We start from the raw sequence: 22,144 nt of genomic DNA, 5'->3' as shown, positions 1-22,144 counted from the left end.
ACAAATAAAACAAAAGTATATTTATAATATTTTATTCTTCTCTAGTAATTACATGTTTAAGTATACAGAGAATTTTCATCGTTGATAAAACCTCGGCAGCAATTATTAAGAAATGCTGAAAATCCAAACCATGCCTAATGCTCAATCTTTGCTAGCAAAACATATCTATCAAATACAAGTACAACAAATCCATTATTTCAAACATGAGCAAAGAAGATTTGAAATTAATTACTCTCTTTATGGAAATGCATCCCTGTTTAACAATCAGTTTTGATGGGAAACTTTTAAGAGTGGTGAAATTGAGACTATTACTGTATAAAACAGATTTATTGGTCTGTGTACCAATTATGATCTATCCTGTTTGGCTGAATAATATCAACAACAGAGATCGTAAGCTTAATAATCAACAATCAAATTGTTTTATTTCTGAGTGTGCGTATGTGTGTGTGAGGGAAGGAGACAGAGAGCGAGCGGAGGATAAAAAAAATCAAACTCTTCATTATGTTTACATCTAAGGTTAATATATGAATATGAAGTTCAACAGCCCCCCAAGACTGTGTATGCAGGTCTGCTGTGGAGCCAGTCGGACGCTAAACTGCACACACACTCACGCACTGTGCTGTCGGTATTTCATATTCCTTTCACCCATCCATCCACCCACCCACACACACACACACACACACACACACACACACACACACACACACACACACACACACACACACACACACACACACACACACACACACACACACGCATCTGAATATCAATGCAAACAGCTCTTCACAATAACAACACAATTAAACAATTCAATTTTCTCAACTTTTCCCCTTCTCACACAGAAAAGTTTGACAGGCTCACATCCAAACTTTTGAACAGAAAAATAACTTCATGTAAAATTAACAGACACTGAGTGTACAAAGCAAAAAGAGACATAAATTAAATATCAGAAATGACCAGTGTATTTGCATAATGCTCACAGCAAAATATCATCTTCAAATAAACCTGAATGGCCTTGGTGCAACAACAAAATCTCCCAAAAGGCTCAAAATCTTTCTCTGTCTCTCTCAGGCTCAACTTTGCTTTCTCACATACACAGAGTCTTTAACTCTAATACAGCTGTGTAGGAGTATTAGAAAGAATCTATTTAATAATTCATATTTGTATACTAATAAGAAACACAACCATTTCCCTTCATTCATCATAAAAAGCTGTTAGGACCGTGAAAGCTCAGCAACAGAAACACGCACACACAAACATAACACATGTTCACACACACAGTTTCTCCACAAAATGTAACCATTCCAAAATTATCTATCTTCCTACAATTTTTTATAATTTTACAAAACTGTATCATCTGTAACACTGATAAACACTGGGATAATCCTAACTAAACAATGTGCCATAGAGGTGCAGAAACATGACTTCAGTCAAACGAACAAAGGAGCTCACGTGTTTTAAACCTATTTTGGTAGACACTATAAATAACTGCACAGTTACAAACATCTTTCTGCATACACACACTGCTCCTTTCAGATACTCTGATATATATATATATATATATATATATATATATATATATAACCAATAGTGGCCGTGTATTGTACTGTCAATATATTTACTGTCTGGATCTCTAATTGCTCGTAGTATCGCTACCACACAACGGACAAATTAATTGCTCCTCACTGTCCTGATGTTTATATGGAACCTTAAAACCATCTTTTATGTTTTTTTTTTTTTTATCTCACTTTCTTCACCATGTGCCTGAGGGTGTTTAACCTGTTGTCCCCCTTCATCCTCCTCCATTTGATTATAGTAGCTGAGGGCGAAGTTTTGACTGGCAGCTAGAGGAACCGGACACCCAGGCTCAGCAGTGGCCAGCTCTGCCCTGTCTCCATACCCCCCGGCAGGGTAACAGGGGCCCTGCAGTGCCTGGACCTTTCCACCAGGACTGGGTGATCACAGCCACCCCCCCATCGCGTGCTACACCAGATAGCAGGTTCTTAGCCTGGGGAACAGGGAGTGGGAAGCAGCCTGCTGTGGATGTCAGTGACCAGAAAAAGGCAGAGAAAAAAAAACAAAAAACGATGAAAACATGCTGGACTGAGAAGAAAAAGAAGAGGAAAATGCTAAATGAAGCTCCAGATGTAGTCCATTGGAATAATTTGAAGATGACTCTGTGTGGTCAGAGACACATTGTGTAGTGGTCGGTGATGGTTCATAGTGAATATCTGAACACGCACACAGAGGAAAGCTCACCATGTCCCTCTCTTGCTTTTTTGTTTAAATACTGCTGAATTCTTACCTGTGTGGTAATGTAAAAATATAACTCAGTCAGTGTGCTTGCGTCTTTGTATATAAGCCTCCAAATTATTATTTACATGATGCAAACTTTCAAATTTAGTTTTGAGCCTCAAACAGAAAAGTAATGATGCAAAAGAATGTGTAAATGTGACCAAAACCAAAAAGGAGTATTGTACTCTTTCTCCTGGTTGTGATACTATTGTATAAAATATTATCTCATCTACCAAGAAACAGTAGTGATCAATATCAATTTAAAGGAGAGTTTATTTGTTTTATGTTGGACATTTGATTGTGTTTCCAAAATTACCCGCTGTTGTGAAAAAATAAAAAGAACTCAGGAATAATAAAACAACAATTTTCCTTTATACACCAAATCTTTTTTGTCATAAAAATGTATCATAACTTATTTCTAAATTATTTGTGCTTCAACAAGTCTTTGGTGAAATCCATTGAAATGTAAGAACAAAACTATTCACTTGTCACAAAGCAAAGTAAAACAATATTTTGCACTGTCAAATCTGCTAAACCATTTCAAATACAGTTAAAGGCTACATTTGAACTGGGCAAACTTCACATCTGAGCACAAGCTGAAATTCAAATAAGCCGTATTATTAAAATAGACAATCGCAAACATGAACAAAGCAAAGCCATGGCAGTATAATTTGTAATATTTTGGCTAAAATACCCATACACAAATTTAGTAAACTAAATTATTCTGACAAGTCTCTGTAGTTGGATTTCATTTCATTATTATCTTTGATGCTTTCTCTTAATATTTAGAAATCCCCTCTACACAAGAAGATATATTAAAAACCTTGACAAAACAGAGAAGTCAAAATGTTTTATTCAAGCACTCAGTGCGGCACATTGAGAGTTGTATCTTGCGTTATTTGTTTCAAAACACAAGCCGTGTTCTTACGGCTCTGCGCCGCAGCACTGTGGGAGGGTAATATTCAGTACTTTGGCTTACATTAACCACACACCAGGCTAACTTTCCCCTGCTCTGTCTCAGTGGAGTAAAACTGAAGTTTAGATTTCAGAGTTCCCCTTTATCTCTCTTACATCAATTTCCATGCTGGCACTAAGTGTTGCCAGATACCAAGTAGAAGTCCTGTTAAGTTCGAGGGAACTAGAGAGGGAGGGAGACAGTGTCCTGTTGGTGACCGGACCTTCCCATCATTCAGTGGTGCTAGACTGCCCCCTGCTGTACTCCTGCAGAATATAGATATACAGCACAATTAATGCTGTTCACCCGATAAAAAAGCTGCCTGAATCACTAAAATCAGTGTCAAGGCCAGTCATTTTGTAATAATATGGAAAAATAAAATAAAGCGTCCACCATTTTATGGCCACAGTACTGCACACTGGTACCTATGAGAAGTACGGATGCTGTATTTCCGACTCCTCAACAAAGGACCTTACGCATTTTCTGTTCAGTCTCTATCTCTGGTGATTAAACTCTGACTTGGTATTCTCTGTTAGTCATGCCACTATATTTCAACTATCATTCATTTTGCAAATCAGGAGAGCAGTAAAATGTGAAAGTAGATCTTTCAAAGCTGTCCCTTGCTGTGGGCAAAGACGAAATCCAGACTTTAAAACTTTTAAAAGTTAGATAGGTTCTTTGAAGAGGAGTCAAAGGAGCAATTTAAAGAGACCTGGAGTGGTGTGTACCTGTGACTGCTATGGCGTCTGTGTGCTGAGTGTGTGTATATGTGTGTATCAAACTACCAGCCAGACATGTGCAAACACACACATACACACATACACACACACACACACTCCAATAGTTGCTTCTGTACCTGTCTTTGCTTTTTTTTCCCTTTTTTTATTTCAGCAGGGTGAATTTTTATCTAAATGCAAAGCAGGTGATAGGTGCTCCAGTTTCCTCTAGAAGTAGCTCCCTTGTCTGGGCTCTCTTCCTGATAAGAGTCCTACTTTGCCTGACATAAAAGAGCTTGGTATCATTTCCCCTGCCTCCCCAACAACCCTCAGCTCGCTGCCCTCGCCCTTCCCCAAGCTTCACAAAGCTGCCTCTATTTGCTCCCAATTCAGGGCCCAATTGCAGATAAAGTTACAGCAAATTTGTTTGGAGGAAGAGCTGCTGAGGCCTGCGGTCCCTGGGGCAATAACAGCCTTGTCTTGCAGGGGCCGTGGGGAGAGCTGGCAGCAGCAGGAGAACAGAACCCAACACCGCTCAGCCCCACAATGGCCTCGACTCTCCGGGAGGGAAGGCAAAGGGAGGGGAGGGGAGGGGAGGGAAGAGAGAGAGAGATAAAGAGGGGCAGGGATGGATGGATGGATAGAAGGGAGGGACGCTCAGCTTGCAGGTGTGGAGAAAGGAAGCAGACGCTTAACCTCGAGACAGGGAGACAGAGACACTAAAACTCACAGATACACACACACGCACACAGACACCACCCATCATGCAGGACAGGAGGTAACTCCAGTCCCGTCCATTGTGCCAACGCCTCAGGCAAAGCTGCCACGGTGGCTGATTCACTGTCGGGATGGGTGGCTGACAGCAGTGTGGGTGTGAGAGGGAGAGAGAGAGAGAGAGAGAGAAAGAGAGAAAGGCTGCATGTGAGACTATGCGATATCTCTCTTTCTCTCACATGCACGCAAAACACACACGACATACACACCAATCACAGCTGGTACTAATAGGCGGCTGGCATTGCAGAAGTGGGCAGAAGGAGAGTAAGGGACCATGAAGAAAATTTTGAGTGTGTTTGAGGAGGGAATGTTGTGAAATGTCACAGTATGACAACTGCATTGTACTTTTGTGTTCATAATATCCCACAAATATATGAACACACTTCAATCCACCCCCCCAGGCTTACTAAGCAGTTAAGAAGTGCACACATTTGTATGTTTATAGCTTGAATTGCCCACAACCCCACCTCTGTAGCTACAGCCACGTAGGAAAGTTAAGTGAAACATCTGTCTAGAAAGACAGCCAGACAGAAACACACGTGAACATGTGAACAGACACACATGCCCATAATCACACACAGCCGTACAACTTCATGAATGCACCACCTTGGCCAGATGGCCCCCCATAAAAACCCACTTAAAGAGATGAGCGAAGTGATTAAGAGGCCTCTCAAAGTGAGGGAGAAATGAGAGAAGGATGAAGAAATGGAAGGGAAGGGAGGGAGGGAGTACCTGTGTAGAGAGAGGCCCTAAATACTCTGATGCTTTTAGCTAAGTGCATACTCCTACCATAACAGACTCCCAAAAGAGCGAGAGAGGGGGGGGGCACAATGACACCTAAATTTCAGACTTTGTATAAACTATAAAACGCTATGTCCTTGGCCTAGATACATCCTTTATCGTCATCTGAATACTCTGAATTTAAGTGAGTACAATGAGGATATGAATAGTTGGCACTGTTACTTGGAAATGGATGTACTGTAAGCTGTGCTTTCAAAAAGGGTGAAGAGCTATACAAGGCATGCACACGTGTGTGGTGACATGGAGGCTGCACTTTCCAAGGCTGCATCCTCCATTCACCATGTAGATTGGCAATTCTGAAGTGACCTCGTTTTGTGTGAATTCCTCGACATTTTTTTTGTGTGACATTTTCATTTATTTCTAAAAGATGAGACATGAGGGCTTGCGCCTCATGTCTCTCTTACAAGAGAGAAAATGCAAACGTCCACACATGAGCCAGGCTCATACCCGAGTATGTTCGCACACACAGAGGGAAAATGTTAACTGATCAATACTATGTCTCTTCTGACCCATGTCTTGTGATGACACTGTGACCCGCTGTACAAACACACACACACACACACACACACACACACACACACACACACACACACACACACACACACACACACACACACACACACACACACATCCAGCCTCTGCAGAGATGAAACTAGTTTCAGTCAGCCAAATGCTGCTAATGTCTAATGTCTGCTGTGGAGACACTTAGTGCTCCCATGGTAAAGGGCTGGGGCGGGGCGGGTCCACCTGTCCTGTACCTACTTAAGTCAGGACACTAAACCAGACAGGATTAAATGCCTGCTCTGTCATCTTTAGGGTAGGCACCTATATGCAGCCACTCACTGCCCTGCAGGAGAATGTCTTTTACTGATAGCTCTGCTGTCCAATTACACTTCACCTTTTAATACCAGACAGAGATGACAGGAGAGAGAGGGAGAGAGAGAGAGAGAGGGTGGAGAGAGAGAGGATGAAGAGGAGGGTGATGTGAGAGGCTGCCATTTCCACTGTCTGCAGCAACAGCTTGTCACACTTCAATAGATTGTTGTTGCATCTTCTAAGTTTTCTAAGATGTCTGAGGGTTTCATTTAAGATGGGGTATAAGCCATAACACCAACTCTCAACTCATTCCCAACAACAAAATACACATTTGCCAAGTGTTTACAAAGTGTGCTTGTGAATTTAATGCAAAGCCGTAAAAAGAAGTTAATCGAGATGATCACATCAAGATATTTGAGTGTGTGAGTAACAGTGAGGGGGGGGGGGGGGGGGTTACAGTGTGGGAACGTACTTAACTGTGCTTGAGACATCAACAGTCTCTCGTGTTTGAGTGTGCAATTACCAGTGAGGGATCCATACTTTGTTAGCAGAACTGATCCTACGTCCTCTGTGAATATGTTACTGTCATACTGTGTTTTGTGTGTGTGTGTGTGTGTGTGTGTGTGTGTGTGTGTGTGTGTGTGTGTGTGTGTGTGTGTGTGAGAGAGTGTGTGGATATTAACCTCCTTAAAATGTGTGATCAGTGACATATGTGACATATATTTGTCAGTATATGTAGAAATGAGATTTAGATCAATGAGATTGGGGTTTATTTAATTTCTAAAAGTGTGAGCTAATATTTCTATGTCAAGAGGTAAGTCCAACTACATTTGGGTATGTTTCTGATAATGTTAATAATAATTATAATAATAATACTGCATAGTCGTCTATGTGGCTGTAAAATATTTGTTCCAAAAAAGTTATAGATAAAGTCCAGCTTCAGTTCTTCATGTCTGGTAAATGTACAGATTTGTAAATGATATGCTACAATTTATGGCGCCGTATCTGTAAATACACCTCTACGTACCACAAAAGCACAGATGCTCCTCTGTGGAGAGTCCCATTCGAAGCAGCTGTTGATGTAGCAGCCTGTGTTGATAAGGAACATGATGCAGCGCCTGACTCTGTTGAAGTTGCGCAACAGCAGCTGGAAAGGAGACAAAGACAAACAAGTGAATGTTTTATACAAGCTAAGGCTCAACGTGCTGCAACAAGGAGAACAGCATCATGGTATATACATGATCTCTTGCTGAAAGTGGTACATACAGTACTTAAACATGTGGACAGTGTGTATAAAAGACTTAATAATGTACTGTACTGTAAATATGCAGGTGACTGATGAGACATAGCATGTATCATTTAAACCTAACACTAAAACATATTAGGGAACTCTGATCTTTCCACATTAGCTGCACATATATACCGTTTGGAAAGTCTTATTAAAAGACAAAGTAAAACAGGAGCAAAGTGACTGGACCACAAACTAAGGCACAGCTACTCTGGTCCCTCTCTCGTTAAGTTTGTGAGGACTTACCGTTAAAGAGGTAATTTCTCTCTCTTTTATGTTTAGTTAAGATGCAAATTCATCACAGTTTAGTAAGTAAATATGTTACATCTCATATTGATTACCTTCACATACTGTCACTAACTCTTATTACAGTAGGTCTAAAGTCTGTAAGCATCTCATTCTGCTGTCTCTCTGTAAAGTTAACTGGACCATTTACATGTTACAACTTGAGATTTGTGGTGTTTACCCAACTTTTGCTTCAATATTACAGCACTGAGGACATTATTGTGTTTCCTTCTTTGGATAACTCTGCATGGATGTGGATCAACATATAAGACAAATGGCTGCTTTAAGTGTGACAAGCTGACTCACGTTGTTTCTTTAAGTGTACTCTCCCAATGATAAAGTTAAGTACAATAATAACAATTTCCAACACAGTCCCGGGATTCTCCTCCCTGAGGGTTCTTCAGGCATTTGGCCAGAGATGAGAGAGAACTGGCTAACTGCTGTCCTCCCCCTGGGCTGCCAACCATTCAGGGAATAGCATAACAGCAGCGCAGAACGCAAACCACCCAATCAGGTCACCACCAGGAGAAAGTGCTCCCAAAGGACAAACTGTCTCTGCAGATTGCTGCTCAAAAAATTCTAGGCCATTATTTTACTCTTTGGAAAATTATGTGTGTGTTTGAATGTGTGTGTACTTGTGGGTATGCAGCATATGTTTGTAGCACTACAGTGAACTCTATTGTCTGCATGTGTGCATTTCCGGGTAGATTTGCATGTGGCTAGGGGTGGCTTGGCTGCTTTGATGCTAGATGAGAGGAAGATTCTTGCCTCTCTATGTATAATTATGTGAAGCTTTTTGTTGCCAAACTGAGGATGACTGTATGGTGTCCTGCTGGGGACACAGAGACCCTGAGGACTGCAAGACTGTGAATCATCCATTTCAACGTTCCTCAGTGCATGCACTTGATGTACACGCTGTACTCTTCTTGGCTCATTATTGCCATAACTGCCTTGATAAGAATATTTCATTTTTAATGAATTATTTCAAAGAGTGCCTTGAGTTATTCCGTAAAAACGCTTAGAAAAATTGTCAAGTCATTTACTAAGTCAAATGTCATAATTGCAATTAAATGCTTGTTTTTTGCGGACAGCTTATGTGTTTTTTAAATTTGTTTTATTTACTGTGTGTGTGTCTGCACGCTAAACAGCGAGCAACAGCAGGGGAGCTGCTAGCACACAAAAGAGCCCTCATGGGGCAATCCCTCCAAAGCAACCAGTGACATCATCATTGCGAGACGTTGACATGGGTCATCTCTGTGAGTCAGAGGTGAAATGGAGATGAAAAAAGGATTCTGCACTTGGGAGAAAAGCGTAGAGTGGGCTGCGACAGTGAGAGAGGAGGCAGAAACAGTGCGGAAAGAAGGGAATAGATGGAGGGCTGACAAAAGGGTGGTATGGGAGCTGGTGTGTGTGTTGTGCTGAGCTGGGCACGGCTGTGCTCGGCTGTGCATGGCGCAGCATTGACTGCTGAGCCCAAACGGTCACTCATATGACATGTCTGATGTGGGCCAGCCCCTACTATTCAGTCCTTTGTGGTGCCGCCACACTGAGTGGCGTGACAATGAAGTGCAAAGCAGCAGTGGCAAAGAGGGCCAACTATAAGGATGGCCAATCTACTTATGCACCCCACAGCTGACAGCTTGACATTTCTATTCACCACTCAGAGTGGATGCGAGGGGGGGAGAGATGAGAGAAGGGAGAGAGGAGGGAAGGAAAAAAAAAAGAAATGAAAATGCTGTTTTTCCTTCAATCATCCTGTTATATCTTGCCCACACAGTTGTTGTGCTTTGCAAGACGCCACTCTCCAGGCCCGTTGGTTTTGCTTCAGACAGTTAAGCAGAATAGCTGGTACAGTGGTGGACATAAATAAAAATGAGGCGGAGTAGTAGAAGAGTCGGATGCTGATGTACCTGTTTGGACACTTTGGGCTCCTCCTCAATATACTTCTGCTCAATGGGAATCAACGTCCTGAGACCAGCCTTCACCTGGAGGATGGAGTGAACACACAATGTCATAAACAGCAAATGGTGAGACTGAAATGACACTCATTTAAAAAGGATCCAGATAAGTGAAATGATAGAGATGAGGATAATGAATTAGCGAGGGAGTATATTTGGATTGTTTTGACGTTTTTTTTCTGACACATTGTGTACTGATATAACATGGCAGCACATGCGTAGAGCGTGCCCCATGTCAGAGGCTAGAGAGAGCAAGAGAGAAAGCTGTAAGATGGCCGCTATAGGACACACACAGTGATGGTGAATGGGCTAACAAAGGCTGCTGAGAGGGAGTCTTCGATAATTAAAGCCAAAACGAGGACGAGGGACGAGGGACGAGGGACGAGGGATGAGATGGAAGCAAGGGAGGGGGGGGACAAACAGAATAAAGACAACAGCAGGGCAGAGGGGGGGAATGCTGGAGAGAACAAGAGAGGATGGAGAGAGAGAGAGAGAGAGAGAGAGAGAGAGAGAGAGAGAGAGAGAGAGAGAGAGAGAGAGAGAGAGAGAGAGAGAGAGAGAGAGAGAGCATAATGGGGGTGGAGGGCAAAATAAAAAAAAAAATCAGGGAGGAGAATCAAAAAAGCAAAAGAAAGACTTACAGCATTAAAAATCACGTCTATTTCGAGAAAGATGACCCCTTTTGTTGGCCCTGTCAGCTCCTTGCTTTTCAAGGCGTAGGCTTTGCGTTCTCCATTTTGGATCTGTGGGAGAGGGACATGACAGGCGTCTGTCTGGCAATACCCGGCTGAATCGGCTCCCCGGGCCACCTTTGAACCCCAGCTGCTGGCGCTGACAGGGAACCCAAAACAACTGTGGCAACTCTGACAAGTACCTGTTCATTACCCACTGCAGCTCGGCTCTGTCAAACAGAAATTAACTATCCTGGGGAATCATACTGTACAGCAGAGCATGGATATATTAGATACACAGTTCTTTCGCAGGCTATCTCTATTTTTTCAAATATAAGAGACACTGTTCTTTCTTTTTTCTCCAAATCGCAACGTTCCATCTCTCGATCAGTGTCATTTTCATATCATCTTTCATCCCCTCACTGTCTTTCTTCTCACCTATCAATCTCTTCTTTCTTCTCAGCCTTTCTTCCATTTTTTCTTCTTCCTGTCATCTCTTTCTCTTTGTGAAATAATAACAGTCTCATCTGTGGAGTTGCAAAAATAACCTCTGCTTTTTATATCTTCCACTGTGTGTTTTCATTCTTTCTGTTCCTCTATGTTCTCTCCATTATCCCCAAGGGAAAAGGAAAAGAAACACACACACAGAAATCTATCTTTGACTCACATTTAGTAAAGGAATGGCCACTTTCCCGAGGAAATCTGCACTTCTGTCTCGGTCCTCGTCATAAACAGTGACCTCGAGTACCGAGTGGATGTCCTTCACGTTACTAGACCACACACAAAGACAACTCCGCTGACATATATACTAAAATATGGTGTACAGTGTGAAAACGATTACATCTTGCGCAAGCCTCTTTAAATATTAAAGACACACAGAAAACAGTTTAAAATCTGTAACACTATATGAGGCATAACAAATGGCTCATATTTGAAACCCCTCTATTGCATCTACATAAATGTTTAAAAATCACCATTAACATGCATTATGTGATGTGCTACTACATTATTGCATGAGCTAAGTAGAACTAAAGTGTGAAGCTCAGACGTGTCAGCTCTTGAAAACTAGGCTAAGATGGCTGATGTTATGTATAGAAAGGAGGCTATGAGAAAGATGTGCACTCAAAGAATGACTAAATTAACCCGTCCCATCACTGGGAATTCACAAGTTCGTACTGTGGAAAAAACTGCATCATGAAGAATTAGATCTATATTAACGTTTAACTATAGCCACAGTATAACTATATATTTGAAAAGAAATCAATGAATGAATAATTAAATAAAAAAAATTTTTTATAAGTCTTCTATTTGACTAATACTAATATCTTGTCCTTGATTTTCTTGTTGGCATACAACATATTTTAAAACACAATTAAATAAATAGTTGTATTAACAATAATTGTGAATATCTAAGTCCAAAGTTCAGTAATAAATATAGCATTCCACACTGTAACCTGTGATCAATATATATTTTTTCAACGCTCAGATCAGTCAAAAATAAATTTTACGAAACAGAAATTAACTGTTGAATGTAATGAATAAAAAAAAATGTATTATATTTCATTCTGTAGTGAGTCTGTTCATCTGACCTTTCTTTAATTCAAAGATACATGCCAGATAAAAAATAAATACATTTTTATTTTCATCAATGCAGTGAATACAAACTCTGTGTGTCAGTGTGCATGGACAGACATATATTAAGCCACTCACAAAGTGAAGACTTTGTTCCACTCTGGGTTGAGGTTTTTATAGACGGTGTGAGTCTGCAGCCGATCATTACTGAGCTCCACCACACAGAATGGGTCACTCTTACCTGCCGAGCAAAAATACAAGAATGACCTTCTTAGTGAAAAGAGAGACATAAAAACAGTAGATACTAAAGTTCTTTTAGCTTGAGGTTGAGAATCATATGTAATTCCAACAGCTTTTGTCTATCTCCTATCCTTCATGTTATTAAGACAGATAGTATATAGCATCTTCCCCTTATACCACATGACAGCTCCAATACCAAGGACTTATCAGAACGGCAATAATATGATTCTTTCATTTTTAGCCCCAATGCCGTATATATTATACAACAATATATCAGTGGAACAGCTGCGAGCCGTTTCTATCAACACCCTGGGAACATGGACAACTAGAAGATAAGCTCCAGGACAACTGTGCCCTGGGCAGTCACAGGGAGGGGGTGGGAGAGGGAAAAGAGAGAGAAGACTTTGAGAATGGATGGTGCTGAGAACACAGAGGGCAATGTGGCTCTGAAGGCCAGAGAAGTTCAGGGTAGAAGATAAAGACATGTGAGCAGGGGTGTGAGAAACGTAGCTGGTCCATGATTAGGGATTCCAAAGCGAGCAGAGGGGCGGTAGCGGCAACGACGCAAAGATAAAAATGAGTGAAAGCAAGAACAACATGAGAGTGAAATGATGGAAGAATCTGCAGTGAAAGTTTTTGGCTATTAAAAATTTAAATTTAACTATTTATTATAAGAAAATTACTGCTGCAATACCAGTTTCATTAATATAACACTGGCAATATTTTTACAGTGATAATAACAAAACAACTGATCCTACAGAGTAAATAATTTAAAAAACCCCAGGATCATATATAAAATAATTTGAGTGGCCTGTCGCTGCCAAAAGATAAAACTTTAATACACTATGTGAGAACTTTAAAGACCCTTAGATGTTATAAAACACAGATATGATATATGGTTCACTATAAATCATATTCATTAATGCTAATTCATTCAAACAAAACTTTCAATTCAAAATTTACTACCGTTATGCAACTGAGTAAAGAGAGGCTGAAAGAGACCGGGATGAGAAAAAAAAAAAATCACAAAGTTATTTCGTCCTCTTGAGAGTAGCATACTGTACTATGTCCTATATATTCTCTATTTATTTACTCTCACATTCCAATTTCTTTGTACACAGAAAGGACTGAGACCAGCTCCCAATGCCTGCCAGCCCACCTCCCCTTCAAATGCTTCAAAATGAACTAAAAACAACAAAACTCTTAATTCAGTCTTTGATCATTTTTTTTTTTTTACTAAAACTATTGGGAGCTGTTGAGCTGTTTGTTCAAGATTATCACTTGAAAAGGCTGGGTCAGGACGTTACAAAAAAATATGTCCTACACAAATTCCCAGGGAAAATATTGAGGATATTGAAATGTTAGTAAAGCCGCACTGTTGCATAATAAGACTCGATAAAGTTGTGATTGAGTTCAAAGACCCCTGTCACATTTGTGTATGTGCTTGTATGTGTCGATCTGTGTGTGTGTGTGTGTGTGTGTGTGTGTGTGTGTGTGTGTGTGTGTGTGTGTGTGTGTGTGTGTGTGTCATGGGAAGTATGTGTGTGTGAGTGTCATTGATTGGTGTGATTTTCTTCAAATGTTGTGACAAGGGCAGGACATTTAGTGGGTGTGCAAAGTAAATGTCACTGTGATCAATGCTGAGCCGTAGGTGTTGCCTTTCATATCTGTTTGCGGTGCTCTATTGATGTAGAGTGTTTGAAGTGAATATTGGCAGCTATGACTCCTACGATAGAAAAAAAGATACATTAAAATAGACAAAACACAACAGAGTCAAGAGCATATTTCTCAATGGATCTCTGTGTACCCACTTTGTTAATCATGCAAATTGTCTGCATTGCACATAAACTATGTATTGTACTAAAATGCAAACTAATACACACAAAAAATGCATTTTAAAATTGTAAACAAGTAAAAAATAATATTTTGGCAGCAATTTTCATTCTGTATTTTCACAGTAGTGAAAATTTCAAATCCTTCTTAATCATCCCGGCTTCCAGAGCATAAACAAATCAGGTCTGATTAAATTTAAATGCAATCACCCAAATTAAGACATGGAAATTATCTCTGCAGAACCCTGTCCCTCCCCCATTTTCTCTCTAATATTCTGCTTTTAATGACATGGCAGGCTGCGTTGCTGCAGACAGCCAGTTGTCATTGGTGATGAACTTTCACCTTATTGGCCAACAGCACCAGAGGCAGCTGTCTTAACCAATTACACGCTCAGGTTTGAGCGCCACTCAGCGATCATCCAGGTAATGTCTGAGCAAAGCTCCTCCCCCCTCTGGGTCCTGTCTCTGTGGTGCTGGCTGAGGGGCTGCAGCGAGGAGCGCGCTCAAACTCATTTCAGGGTGCCCTAAGATAAGTGTGGAGGATGAATACAGTACGGAGATGAGGGAGCACGCTGCAATTGCATCGCAGGAAGCTTAGTGTTAGTGAGGGGTGAGGTTCGGAAGGGAATGCACGCTCTCATGTTCCTGAATAATCACAATTAATTATTATGCAGACTTTAAAATGTAATTCAATTGCATTTTGCATTTGTGTTGCATTTCTTATTTCATTTCTCTGTCACTTATAATAGGCTATAATCTACAGTATTTCCCCATGTGTCAATTGAAAATGTATACTTTACTGGCAGCTGACTGACAAAGAGTCTACACATACTGTGGTGCTGCTGCTGGATGTGCCAGTGTGTGTGTGTGTGTGTGTGTGTGTGTGTGTGTGTTCTACTGAAATGTTCTAACAGTATAGCATCCACTCAGAGGGACAAGAGCTGGCAGACAAAAGGGATTGTTGGTTTTAGAGACTATTTTCAGTTATCCTACTCGGGCTGGAGAGGAGCTACTCCACAAAAACACTTCAATTAGAGAGAGAGATGGCCAGAGAGGAGAGAGAGAGGAGGAGGAGGAGGAGGAGGAGGAGAAAAGACAGGAGAGGAGACAGGCAGCATGAATGGGAGAGAGACAGTGAACTCTTTCTCTCTCTCACTGACCTCCTCTCTCTTTCTCTCTCCCTGTGTCTGTTTGTCTGTCCGCCTGTTTCTCCATCACCTTGCTCCTGACCCTCTCTTGGTCTGGGATGTTAAAATAGGGTGTTCATGCGGTGAGGGCTCTTATGTGGCTCTTACAGGGCTATTGTTTCTGCCAGTGACACACACACACACACACACACACACACACACACACACACACACACACAGAGTCAGACTCAAAACAGGAATAAGCTGTCTAAAAACAGCCCCTTTGCCTGTCTCTTATCTGTATCAGTTCACTTACTGTATCTGTCCGAGAAAGGTTCGATTGACTGAAAGAAAATTTTCTGGAGAACAAAATAAAAATATTTGCTTTGTGTCTGTAAGAACATATGAATTGGGCTGTCTAAATATGAGATCTCTTTGGCTATAACAAAAATGTTGTGTGTAAACCCACATATGAAGCCAAAGGAACTCTTTCTCGTGTAAAAATACCTTGTTGAGTATAATGTCTTTGAGTAAAAACTTATTCTTTACCTCATTAAAAGTGGTGTCATGTCATGATATCAAAAAACTAAAACTAATGCAAAATAAAAACCCACACTGAGTCTAAAAAAATTTCAAATCTTAATTCAACACTTTTTTCCAATTCTTTAGTTTTCAGTTATAGTAGTTTCTATGTGATACATTAGTCCTGAATGGCACCACGAGACAGACTGCACTTTTACTTTGAAGTGAACCTGTAGCAAAAATTCAAAAATCATCACAGACTCTGCTCTGAAATCAAACACATTCTCTATGACCGTGTTGAGTCGGCAGAAGACAAAGTAAAAAGCCAACAGACAATATATTTCCACAATTTTAGTCTTGATTTTATTTTTTTTCAAGGATCCATGAAGCTCAGACTGAATGATGAGCTCTACAACGAGGTCATGGAGCAAATTTCTGCTCCGAGTGAAATACAAGAGCCATTAGCCCTGCACTCCGGTTGCTGCGGTCGCTCCATGCAATAACCCAAATCAACCAGCTCCACTCTGTATTGGCTAATGGGACTGTGGCTGCTTCAAATGGAGAAAAACTCTAGGCTCTCTCTCTCTCTCTCTCACTCACACTAACACACACACACACAGACAGACACACATACACAGACACACACATTTCCTTCTCTCTCTACTAGATAATACAGAGTGAAAAACTAGGCCTGTCCACTGTAGACCTAATTAAAAGTAAGAATTAATGGAGAATGGAGGATTCAGAGAGAGCAAGCAGAGAAAGAGCGGGAGGAGAGAGAAGGAGGGAGAGAGATTTGTTGGTTCAAATGTGCACTTTTTCTCTATTATTCAAATGAGCAGCCTGCATCTTTTCTAAAAATGCAAAGACAAATTTAGTGTCCTGCACAAAGTAGACTTTAACTCTCTCTCTGAGGATTCTCCCAGACGATCATCCCTTAAACCAAAATTACTCCCTGACTTTATCTTTGGCTAGATTTATGGGAGATTGCTGGCGGAGGGAAAACAGTTCAATGTCTGGATCTAAAACTTAAGCAAAAGTTATTTGAAGCAAAAAAATACTCTTTTAATTGATAGCATTACCTATCAGTTGTTCAAGTAGAGTTCACGCAGATAGAAATTGCAAAACAACAGCAGAAATGGAGGCTTATTTGTCATATGGCTTTAAGTGAATGAGTTTATGAGCATGAATACAAGGATGAAAAATGAAGGCACTAACTTCAGACAATGCGATGAGAACTACAGAGGGTATACTCCTGTTGTTTAGACTTAAGGTCACTGCCTTACCTGTGACATCTGCTGCCATCAGTCCCTCAGCCCTGATGACCTTTACCTGCACCACACCGACATCTTTCAGGTTGTGGAATGACCTCCACAGGCTCTGAAACATCACAGGAACAGGGGTGAAAGGTCAAAGAGGACAGCAAATTAGCATTGAAGAGAAAGACAGGTCAATAGCCTGACATTTCATTAAGAGAGGAAAGGGTAGAATATGTCCTTTAGCAGTCCTAATTTGAAAATGCAGAGCTGGCATTTATATTCGAATCTAACGGAGGACAAATGGCCGAATTTTATTTCACTGAATAGTGGTTCTTGCCTGTTTGAAATGTTCCCTAACTTTTTACTTTTTAGATAAAATGAAACTTTACTGATTTTGGTAAAGACTATGAGCAATGCAGAAATATATTTTAAAAGGTTACTGCAAATTTAAATAGCACACAGATAAATGCAGAACAAAGACAGGTCATTAAAGAAAACAAGAAATGCAAGTTCAATGTCAAAATATATTAAGTAGATAAAACAGAACAGATTTCAGTAGCGTAGTTATTCCTAATATACAATCAGAAGACTAATTGGAGATGAGAATGCATGAAAAACAATAAGTTAGTTACATAGCCATTTACAGAGGAAACTGTGGTTAGTGGAGAGTATTGTATTGTATATTGACCATGAGGAGAGCAACAAAATAAACAAAATGCTAAAAGTCTGACTGCAGTTTTAACAAATATCTGCAATTTTGATGTGTATAATCTTAATGAATTACGTTTTTTTAACCAAAAGCTGCTTCACTTCCTGCTGCACTCTCCTTCAGTCTGGTAAAAATTTCCCTGAAAATCCTTGCTGGTATTTACTTTTCTACTGTCATTCAACAAATTGCTTCCTTGCAATGCTGTAAGAAAAATAGGTGTTAAGATGGTGTGTGAATAGTAGTGTTAGTATCAGCAGATATAGAGAAATATAGACAATTGGAAACAAGAACATTTTTACAACAATCAAAAATCTCTGTACGTGCAATATACTGTATAACAAACTAGGAAAATGATGAAAAATATGAAGAAAAAATGTCCAAGAAATTACAGCACATAAGCACTAATTGCACGTGATGTGATCTTACTGATAGTAATGTGTCTGTGTTTGCTTTATAGAGATACAGAGAGAGAGTATTAGGCTGATAATGTGATAATAGAGCTACTGTAGAGAGTAGACACATCCAGTGAAGCGTGACTGGCAGAGATATCATAGTTATGAGGCAAACACGCACACTGACCTCTACACACGCAATCCAGTTGAAACATAATGCAAACACAAAAGAAAGGGGGTGGGGGCTGTGGGGAGGTCACACTGTGATTTACGGTAAATAAACACATCAACTGTAAAACAAGAACAGCCAGCCACGCAAGCCTCCTCACAAACACTGTACATATTCCCACTTGTTGTTTTTCTCCTTTTGCATGCTTACACACCATAAACTCACATTTACATACACAGCCAGGGGTTGCCATGAGGCCCTGGGATTGTCTAAAATGAGAAGGGGAAACACTGCATGCACAAGTTTTTAATAACCAGGAGAAAGAAAAATGACTGTGTAAAAACAAGTTTGTAAAGCTGACGACTAAAGGGAAACCTGTGGAGATCTGGGCCATGAGGCATGGGCACACACTGACACAACACACACACACCCACACACACACAATCATAAACTCATGCTTTTGTTCACACCCAAATGCTCAGGTATAAACACATGCATAAAAAAAACCTACACTGAGGCCAAATTGAGTAGCATGTCGGCGTGTCTTAAAAGCTGAGTGGAAATGCACTTCACTTCAATTTATTTCTCTCTCTCTGGCAATAACCCCTTCCATCCCCACAGGAGTAATTATAATTTAAATTTCAGAGTCAGGGCCAGGCTACAGACTTAATTCATTATTACCAACTCTGTCAGACTCTGCCTGTTTCCAGCGATATCATTGTCCAAAAGCTCTCTAAAGGAGATGAGAGGGGAGTCTGTGCGAAAGAAAGAGAAGGGGGGGGGGAGACATACAGAGGGAGAGAGGGAGAGAGGGGACAACTCTCAATTTTAAAGCATGATTTCTCTGAAGATACAGCTGCTTGTTGTGATTATTGGGGGGCAGTCGAGAAGAGAGACAGAGGGAGGGAGAGAGTCAGAAAGAGGGCATGAAGGAGGCAACAGAAAAAGTGATGAGGGCAAACTACTGGCTGACTAGTTGAGAGTGTAAGTGTTCAACAGTTGAACACTTCATGATGCTGATAATGCAGCTGTAAGGCTGTACAATACTTTGTTGATGTAGTAATGAATGTCAAACACTGTACAAAAAGTTGGCTTCAAGTGTCTGGTCAGATTGATAATCTTCTTTACTTATTATTGAATCTGATATTTATGAACATACCTCATAATCTAACCAATTTAGATTGTGTTTAACTGGTCACATTTGTAAGTTCGGCAACTTTGGACTGTATTTGGTTTGGGCAAACTTCTGTGGCTGCTTGTGTTTAGACGTTTAACATTTGAAATACTTTGATTTTTTGTTAAATAGGAAAAAAGCTTTTCTTCATAGTAAATGTATTCCCTAAAGTTCAGGATCGAAATTTTTTTACATTTTGGTACTGTATCAAGATGCAGATATTGCACCAGCACTAGTACTGTAAAATTAAAACACAAAAGATAGCACAGATATTGAACAAAGAAAATGAGACAAAATTACATCTTTAATATATAGATGCAGAGAATTTTTTTTTTCATCCCCCAACCAATTCCCCACTCTACATCCCTTCCTCCTCCCACTATACAGTCTCCCTGAGGGGACATTTAGGGTTCAGCCTCAATCCATGATTGGTGTAGAGTACATACCCATCCTCCACAAGAATTCAAATCCCCATCAGAAAGATAGACAGCAATAGATGGACTGGACAGACAGACAGACAGGTAGAGAGAAAGGGAGATGACGGGAGGCCAAGACCGACCCCCACCCCCTCACTTATGTCTCCAGACACCCCCATCAGCATGCACATGGAATGATGGGCATAAGGAGATGAAAAGGAGGGATGAACAGAGAAGAGAAAAAATGGGAGGACAGAGTTTGCTTTCATAAGACAAACCCCCGCCCTGTCTGTGACTGACATCTTGTCACTGTGACGTCTTCTCCCCATCTCTGTGACACTGCACAGACACACAAACACACAAATGAATCAACACTGCTATAGCCTTATGACTGACTGTCATCTTTGCATTGTGTCACCTTTCATCAGACACACACACACACACACACACACAAACACACAGAGCATCTGCCCAGCAGCCCCTCAGTTCAGGGGACATTTGATCAAATGGCTATGAACACTCTAACACAAACCTAATGCTGACAACTTCCTCCGATTCCCTCTCCTGTTCATCAGCTCAGGATCACTGTCTGTCAAGAGCCTCTCCCAAAGTTTGCTCTCTGCCCGTCCCACACTTTACTGCAGCCCCTTATCGCACTTCCTGTCCAGGTTGTGTCCTTTCACTTCACCTTAGAGCAGTGCAATGGAGTGGGTGGGAGAGGTACTGCACGTGTGTGTGTGTATGTGTATGTGTGTGTGTGTGTGTGTGTGTGTGTGTGTGTGTGTGTGTGCGCTATACAGTACATGGGGGTGGATAGTGAAGTGCCACCACTTCAGCAGAGGTCACCACGTCCTCCTTCTCTCATCCACTCATCTTGCGGCCACCTCAGGCCCATTAAGAGCCATTAGTGTGTGTGCCCCTTTTGCCATCATAATGCATAAATCTCTTCTTCTCCTTCCTCCTCTGTCCCTCTCTACTTCTGGGAAACAGTAATTAGGGATGAAGGAAAGGTTACGGTGAGCAATAGTACATCTAAGACAGTTGTCACTGAGTGAGTGTATTGCACTGAGTTGCATAAAGCTCTGCTGCATTCAAAGTAGTTTGCAAGAGAAATTCATGTGTACCCATTCACACACATACATGCTGAACATGCAAGTCTGCAGAGGCACATGCAAACCTGGCAGACACACACACACACACTGGAGAGAGAAAGCCACCATAATGCAGAACAGTGAGAATAAGAGAGACATTAATGAGCTCTCAGGTGTCTATTATCCATTTTCTTCAATGGCCATAGATTGATATGGGGAAAAAACACCTGCCAAATACAGCACCGTGACCTTATTCTGACCACATGTGGTGTGGTGTGAATAAGTGTTTGTGTGTGAGACAAAGAGACAAGGCATTTCTGGGTTTTAAAATCATTAATGTCCTCTTAGAAATTCAGGCTATTAAACTAAGTGTACATGCACGTAGGTGTTTTGTTTTTACAATAGTCACTCTTTGCAATCCACTGCGACAGATTGCCTTAAAGTACTCGTGTGTGTGTGTTTGCATGACGAGCAAGGTGGGCCATGCCACTGAAGGTTGGGACAAGAAGACGATTTCAATGGTTTTCTCTTGCTTAGCATTGTTTGTGAAGGTATCTGTTATTTAAAGCTGTAATGATGACGGCATGGTACTGGTATTGCTCTGCCAACCCCAATCTTGTTATTAGACAGCTGACGCAGGTACTGTTTTTGCATCTGTCTGTGTGTGCATGCCTGTTTGTGATTAGCAGTAGTGGATGTGTTGTGCAGGCTTGTGCTGGACAGCTGATTTCAAGCTAATAATACTAGTCAGTAAAACTGCGCCCAAGTACAATAACATACACCTACACATGCACACACACACTGTACAGATTAGTGAGCTTTGAGCAGCACTGTTAGCACTGTGGTGGTACTTGGTCTTATCAGCGCTTTTTGATAAGGTACATCTTTATTGAATTCTCCAACTGAAAGACAGCCAGTCTGGGGAAAAGGAATATGTTAATAGGTAGAGACCATTCAAGTCTTCAAACCGACCTCACTGTGCCCCTCCATCTGCAAGCTCCCACCTTTCACCACCCTCTATCTCGCCATCCCTTCATCTAATGGGAGCCACAGTGGCAACAGAAAAAGAGCCAAGGCTGATG

At 41.0% G+C, this 22,144-nt stretch overlaps 1 protein-coding gene across 5 annotated transcripts in view; it reads right to left on the bottom strand.

Moving 5' to 3' along the window:
• mctp1a (multiple C2 domains, transmembrane 1a) overlaps nucleotides 1-22,144 on the bottom strand; it is a 137,526-nt gene that overhangs the window by 38,971 nt on the left and 76,411 nt on the right. For all 5 annotated transcript variants that reach the window (XM_071482626.1, XM_071482629.1, XM_071482628.1 and 2 more), the window contains 6 exons: nucleotides 17,139-17,232; nucleotides 12,270-12,372; nucleotides 11,227-11,329; nucleotides 10,530-10,631; nucleotides 9,841-9,915; nucleotides 7,385-7,504 (listed from right to left, as the gene is read on the bottom strand). In XM_071482626.1, coding sequence (XP_071338727.1) covers nucleotides 7,385-7,504; nucleotides 9,841-9,915; nucleotides 10,530-10,631; nucleotides 11,227-11,329; nucleotides 12,270-12,372; nucleotides 17,139-17,232 — 597 coding nt within the window. The remainder of the gene's footprint in view (nucleotides 1-7,384; nucleotides 7,505-9,840; nucleotides 9,916-10,529; nucleotides 10,632-11,226; nucleotides 11,330-12,269; nucleotides 12,373-17,138; nucleotides 17,233-22,144) is intronic.

The sequence above is a fragment of the Trachinotus anak genome, unplaced genomic scaffold (assembly GCF_046630095.1).
Source record: "Trachinotus anak isolate AG129_WGS33_773 ecotype Australia unplaced genomic scaffold, CSIRO_AGI_Tana_v1 ptg000008l, whole genome shotgun sequence".
NCBI classification, from domain to species: domain Eukaryota; kingdom Metazoa; phylum Chordata; class Actinopteri; order Carangiformes; family Carangidae; genus Trachinotus; species Trachinotus anak.
Note: the sequence above shows the minus strand (reverse complement) of the source record. Positions and strands in the feature narration are given on the sequence as shown.